The sequence below is a fragment of the Hippoglossus stenolepis genome, chromosome 5 (assembly GCF_022539355.2).
Source record: "Hippoglossus stenolepis isolate QCI-W04-F060 chromosome 5, HSTE1.2, whole genome shotgun sequence".
NCBI lineage: Eukaryota > Metazoa > Chordata > Actinopteri > Pleuronectiformes > Pleuronectidae > Hippoglossus > Hippoglossus stenolepis.
Window position 1 is genome coordinate 12917711 of NC_061487.1, and position 6440 is coordinate 12924150.

A 6440-nucleotide genomic window follows, 5' to 3' on the forward strand; every position below is an offset into this window, starting at 1 on the left:
TTTTTCATAAAATGAAGCTGAATTTGCTATGTTACAGGTTTAGGTATAAGTTTGAATGATTCACTGAGCTGTTATTTTTTCCTAAATTGAAACGTCAGATATTTCAGAGGTCTGTTAAGCAATTGACGATCTCTGGACCCAAGTTCACAAATTTTCAAAATAAAAGCTCTATAATAGTATTGTGAGTAAGTGACTTGTTTGTTTATTTAAAAAAAAAAGATGGCCCCTGGTTCATGGTGTAAAAAGTGAAGTTTTAATTTGTGTGTCCGCCGTCATAGCTCAGTGGCGACATGGATTTTCTGAAACACATACTGTAGCGGCATCGTCTTGCAAACAACACACAACTAACAACAATCCTTTAATAAAACAAAATGTCAATTAAGTTCTAGGCTCTGCAAGGTGAATTTCATGACCCTGAAACAAACTGGCTGCCTGGAAAGCAGTATAAAAACAATAATGAACTATATGATAATGAATTAATCAAAAGTCCAACCAAAAATCAAAGTCAGCAGCTGGGCAATATTCCTGTGGTTTGCATGAATAAATTAGTTGATTTGAACCCTGTTTCACTGATGAATTTTGATGCTTCAAACAAGGACAGTGGTATTCAATCAATCAACCAGTCGGCTATAACATAAATAAACTGAAAGAAACATTTGCTTCCTAAGCATCTTTCTGCATCAGTTGTGCAGAAAAATAGCTGAAGAAAAATCAGTGAGTGTCACAATAATTATCTGAGACTGAAATTATTATTACAGAAAAGCAAAGCCTTATGCAATATATCAATATCGATATTGTTGTTATAATATGCGATTTAAAACACCATAAAGTACAAGGTTAAAACTATACTGAGTATATATTTATAATTTTTCATTAACAATTTAAGTTTTTACATCAATATAATCATTAGTGGGTTTATAAGTGTCAGACATTGCTAACTTCATAGTTGGATTACACTTAAATCACTATTTATCCATTAAGGTATTATGAATTTCATGCTTTTTTTTCACACTAGAAATGTCATATAATGAAATGTAACTCTGAACATGTAAACTGATAATTAAGTTTCATTTCATCCCGAGATGAAAGAGTTTCCTGTATGGTCCAGGTCCACCCCACAGGCCCCTTAGAGAAGAGAGAGAAATGAAGAGAGAAGTAGTAAATTTGTTGGAATGATTCAGTGCTACAAGCTATCAGCACGTTATTGCTCAACCACAGTGTATAAATACCTGAGAAGGCCGTGCCAATAGAGATGAGGCATTAAATCAGCTTTCATGTGGTACATTGATCGTCTTTCTTTGGCCTGGTTGATGGGGAACGTTTCCAGTGGTTGTCCGTTGTAGTCAAACTCTGCCAGGATGACGGTGTTGTAGCTCGTAACCAGCGGACATGACGTGTAGCCATCATACTGTAAACAAGATCACTGATCATGTATTTGCAGATTTTGTAACAGAGACACTTCCAACAGGGAAGTTATAAAACAGTTCAAAGTTGATGTTTATCTGCCACTTCACCTTCCTATCTGGCTTCTCATTTTTCAGTACTTTGCTGATGGTTCTGTTCAGGATGGCTGACTGCGCAGCTACAAATGAGAGAAAAATTTTAGAGAAAAAAAATCTATAAATGTTTGCTTGAGGGAACTTTTAAAATTAAATGTATCCTTTATTTAACCAGGATGGTCCCATTGGGATACAGGGAGTCCTGGTCAAGATGAGCAGCAATGAAATAAAAAGTTTCATAGATGAATACAAGCAGGGAGAGATAACACATAATAACACACTAAAACGGACAGATTCAAATACACCACAGACATGGAAGCATGCAGGAATCAATGGCAAAAATGAATTATGGAAAACACATTTTACGTGCAATGACATTGTTGTATGAAAACTGTTTTAAAAGATTTTGGAACATGTCAAGGGAGGGGAATGATTCCATGTTTAGTACTGTCTTGCAGCTCATTTCACGTCTATGGTGGATGAAAGCAAAATTCAGATTCACCAGCTCTGTGCAGGTAGTTGGGACATAAAGGAGAGTAATGGGAAAAGAAAAGTAATTTGTTAGTGAAATATTTGTTTTCTAAAACGCTTCATTTGATAAGAATAGACAGTTCCACAAAATAATTGCAGCCCGTGGCTTGACTGGGACCTATTGGGAGTGTAGACAGTCCTGGCCTTTGATTGGCTGAAGGGTTAATGTGCTAACTCTGCTTGTTTATTTTTTTTTTGTTGAAGATAAAGAGTGAGGAGCACAATAGTCTTCAAGCATGCTCATACTCCAATCCACTGATCTTTAATAGATTAGTGAACTAATTTCATCTGTTTAGTTTCCACTATAAGAAGAACGTTTCAATCGAGATTTTCCAACAAAGTATCTGGAGTGTCATTTGTTTGGAAGTAAGCGTCAACTAGATGCTTTGACTGTAGTTTTAGTGGGCTCTTCAATAAAAGGACGGAGCCACACTACTATAATTCCTTGTTATTATTCTGCTCACATGACAGCAGCTTTAGACCGCCATAATGTTGATTCCACACCAGAGAGAAAAGCTACTACTTATTATTATTCCTCAAAATCATACTAGTGGGGCTGTATGTGAAAAGGGAAATGTCAGAGTCAGTTTCTCTGGACATTTTCTGGAAGTTTTCCTGCACGCCCCCCATGTAAAATGTCCGAGCAGCCCATGTGAGAATACAGCAGGAAAATGTTGGGAAAATTCACAGCGAGTGAGTGAGCATGCTGATGCCCGTTACAGAGGCATAAGTGAAAAAAATAAAAAAATAATACAAATATATCTGGTGCCATTTGCGTAGAAGACACCACTGGAGATGTCATCTTGGAAAGACAACGAGATTCGTGAGCTTTTGGAGATAACAGCCAGCATCGATGTGCTGTAAACAAAAACATGTGATTTCTGCAGCGGAGTTTGTAACAACAATCTCCAGAAAATGTCCGGACCCAATTTTCCAGACATTTTCCGGAGTTCATGTCTGAAAGCAAGGTTATGTTTAAAACAAAGTTGTTTGTACAATAATCTTCAGTCCTCATCAGTAGCCAACAAAAAGAGATCACATCTGTAGTGAGCTCACTGAAATACAACAATGAAAACTACCTTTGTTAGGACATTAGTTAAGTAGTAATGTTCAGCATGTTACCTTGCTTACACTAAAAACTTGAATCGGTATCTTAACATACTAATCTGTTAAACCACTGTGTTAAACACAAAGTGAACTTGAGACTGATGAGGTGGGAGAGTCGGTCAATCTCTACATTACAAGTGTCACAGGGTGTGGTGCACTCTTTTACAGTCGTGTGTAAATAGTTGGTTGTGTAATTCACCCGTGGAACACAATAACCATCAAATTACAAAATAAACCGGCAGTTAACGGTAGATAAAACATGACTAACAGTACGCAGCAACAGTGTACTTTCCAGTAATGTGTTGCTGCAATGTTCACACTTGTGACTGAATCATCACTTACCGACAGCGGCAGCAGTTTTGGACGTGGGCAGGCTGGTACAGTCTCCGATCCCAAACACATTTGGATACGTATTATGTTGGAGAGTGTCTTTGTTGACGTCCAACCAGCCGGCCACATCGGCCAGTGGACTGCCTTTAATCACCAAGTTGGGTCCCATTGGTGGTGTGACGTGAAGCATTTCATACTGATGAAGAAGAACAGCGAAGGTCAAGGGTTACTACTCTGGTCTCTTCTCCTAATTTGTCATGTATTTAGGTGCAAATTGAAACAAAAGATAAACTAGTATGTTGATACCATACAGACACTATACAGACAAAAACACTGCATTATTATTTCAGGATTTAAATAGAAAGCAAATGACAAACCACAGAGGTAAGTAGTCTATACAACACCATATTTAAAGATAATGAGGAGGTACAGTAACACAAATACCTCAATGACATTTGTTTCTCCGGGTTTGTCAAGGTTTTCAAACACAGCTTCCTGTTTGTCTGCCCGCACTTCAATCAGGTTCTGCCTCAGGTTCACGTGTATGTCACGGCTTTTCACAATCTCCCACAACGAGTCAGCATACTTCTTGACGCCAAACAGCACAGGGAGCGATGTGTTGTATATTATATTGGCCTTGGCCCTTTTTCCTGTCTTGAAAATAAACATAAAAAGAAATCTTGACGAAATCTGAGAGATCAGGGAAAATAAACCAAATTATTGTTACATCCCGAAATGCAAGTACCTTCCTGAGATAGGCATCTGTTAGGTACATGATCTTCTGTGGCGCTCCGGCACATTTCACAGGAGTATCTGGGAAAGAAAACACAGCGTTGCCCTCGGTGAAGTTCTGCAGAGCTCTCCATGTTTTGTCCACAGTTTGCACTGAGTAGTTTGACCCAATCTTTGGATAGTCAAACCCCTCTGGTAGTCCTTTGATCTGTGTTTAAGAAAACCATAAGTTTCCTGGGACATAAGTGCAGTTGTAATTACTGTATATAAAGCTGCAAAAGACCGAAAGCATTAATTCACCTTCTCGTAATGCAGTTGTAATCCAAGAGCCACAATCAAATACTCATAGGAGATCTGCAATGTGAAAGACAGGGCTAGATGGTCGGCTTCAGCTTCAAATTCAATCGGCCGCTCAGTGCAAAAAGCCAGTAGATGATCATTGACAAATTTTATAACTTCAATGTGTACACAGTCATTGTTATAGTTCCCTAAAGCAAACATACTTCAGTTCCATCCTCTGTGCGGACAGTATTTGTTTCTGGGTTTATTTCCTGAACTTTAGATTTCACCCACTTCACTCCAGAAGGCATAACGCTGGCAGTGGGTCGACCGGACGAGGCTATAGATTTTGCACCGGCACCGACCAGGGTCCATATTGGCTGATAGTAGTGCATCTGAGAACAAAATGAAAAGAAAGACTTTAACAGTTTGGTATGACAGAAGATAGTATTATGTTTTCTGCAGGACATATGAAAGCAAAGTTTTATACATCACAGTTTGTATTATGGTCTGGGGCACAAACTAGTGGATCCTTGCCTCGCTGGGCTCTATGACGGCGACGTTCCCAGCTCCCATCATCCTCTTCATCCGGGCACTCATTGTGATGCCCCCGCTGCCTCCCCCGAGCACAAGCATTTTGTGGTGCTCCTTGGCAGAGGCCCGGCTGCTGGTGTGAAAGTTAGAGATGGCGTTGGCAGTGGAGTGGCACTGCCTCAGACGACCCAGAGCAGCCATTCTGTGTCCAAACAACAAATGCAAGTCATGCTGGTTGGCAACCAATCTGATATATTTGTCTGTGAGCTGAAGAGTCAACAGACTGAACTTACTGGTTTATGCTCAACAAAGGAAATTACTGGTTTTCACTATTGTAGATAAGTGACTTTATGATTAAGTAATAACCGTGTGACATTCAGCACACACCTTTATATCTAGTCATCTGTCATGTGCTGATAAGGGGAAGATGAGTTTGATGCCAAGGACTATCACAATAAAAGTACTACTGACTATTTGTAGGAAAAGACTTCTTTATATTGACCTTTTTTAAAACAAGTTGTTAAACAAACACTTAAAAAACCTTTAACTTGAATGAGACGTTATGGATCCAAGTCTACTTTTACTTCTGCACGCTGCGTAATAAACACACCGAGCCTGCGTCACATGCGTAGACAGCTTTAAATAGATATTCAGGTAGAGTTTAGGACGGAGACGTCGACAGAGGCCACTTGTCTGACACCTACCTCGTCTCCTCGTGCAGGTTCAGTCACAATCCTGTCGGGAGGCTGCAGAGTGAGTCCAGCCTGCTTCCTGTCAACAGTGAGCAGGGACTGTCACCGTCTGCAGACACTTCAACCCGGAGTGAACTTCCTGGAACTGGAGGAGTGAAGGAAACGAGTTATGTCGGTAAGTGTAGTTCACAGCCTCGGCCACGCCCCCTACACTATCTGGCCAATCGAAAGCTTCAGATTGAAATACATCCCAGCTATAAAAATAAAACATATCACCTGTTTCACTCTTTCTTTCTTTCTTTCTTTTTTTCTTCTTGACAACTCATGTCTTCAAGCTTGTAGGGTGTGTTACCGAGCACCCTGGGAAATGTAGTTCAGAGGGACAACCCATAGATCAGATGGATGGCATGACTGCTTCCCAAAAGGGAATCCAAAGTGTCTTAATCACCGCCTGGTGGCCGGCTGCAGTATAGGTTATAAAGCCGGCCTCCTCTATGTTGGTGGATGGGACATGGACCGAAATTAAAAAGTACATTACAAATAACTCAAACATGGTTTCTGGCATATGTTCAACTGTTAATTGTCCTGGTAATGTTGGTTTTAATGAGTTAATTGAAGCTATAGAAACTGTCATGTCATGATTGACAGCTGAAAGTGATTGATTGAGCTGGTGTACTGACTGTGGCTTCGTCCCCCAATCGCTACTGTGCAGACTCTGGATCCTAATGTGCAAAAG

The 6440-nt window shown here is 40.0% G+C and overlaps 1 protein-coding gene across 2 annotated transcripts; it reads right to left on the minus strand.

Annotated features, from left to right (window-relative positions):
* Positions 1–230: 230 nt before the first annotated feature.
* sqor (sulfide quinone oxidoreductase) lies at positions 231–5870 on the minus strand. 2 transcript variants are annotated; one of them, XM_035156760.2, is made up of 10 exons: positions 5717–5870; positions 5016–5214; positions 4703–4873; positions 4500–4553; positions 4213–4407; positions 3912–4121; positions 3480–3663; positions 1515–1582; positions 1230–1408; positions 231–1125 (listed from the first exon to the last, which is right to left on the minus strand). In XM_035156760.2, the coding sequence occupies exons 2-10, from the start codon at positions 5211–5213 to the stop codon at positions 1068–1070; spliced, it is 1317 nt and encodes a 438-aa protein (XP_035012651.1). In that variant the 5' UTR covers position 5214; positions 5717–5870; the 3' UTR covers positions 231–1067. The 2 variants fall into 2 exon arrangements, with proteins under 2 accessions (XP_035012651.1, XP_035012652.1); XM_035156761.2 differs by lacking the exons at positions 231–1125; positions 1230–1408; positions 1515–1582 and adding an exon at positions 1599–2888.
* Between the last annotated feature and the right edge of the window lie 570 nt (positions 5871–6440).

What these genes read in the sequence shown, in the direction of transcription:
- sqor (XM_035156760.2), bottom strand. Translation starts at nt 5,213, where the DNA reads ATGGCTGCTCTGGGTCGTCTGAGGCAGTGCCACTCCACTGCCAACGCC. An exon ending in GCACAGAGGATGGAACTGAA is followed by an intron (nt 4,554 to 4,702) that starts GTATGTTTGCTT and finishes TTCACATTGCAG; the next exon opens with ATCTCCTATGAGTATTTGAT. An exon ending in TACAACTGCATTACGAGAAG is followed by an intron (nt 4,408 to 4,499) that starts GTGAATTAATGC and finishes TCTTAAACACAG; the next exon opens with ATCAAAGGACTACCAGAGGG.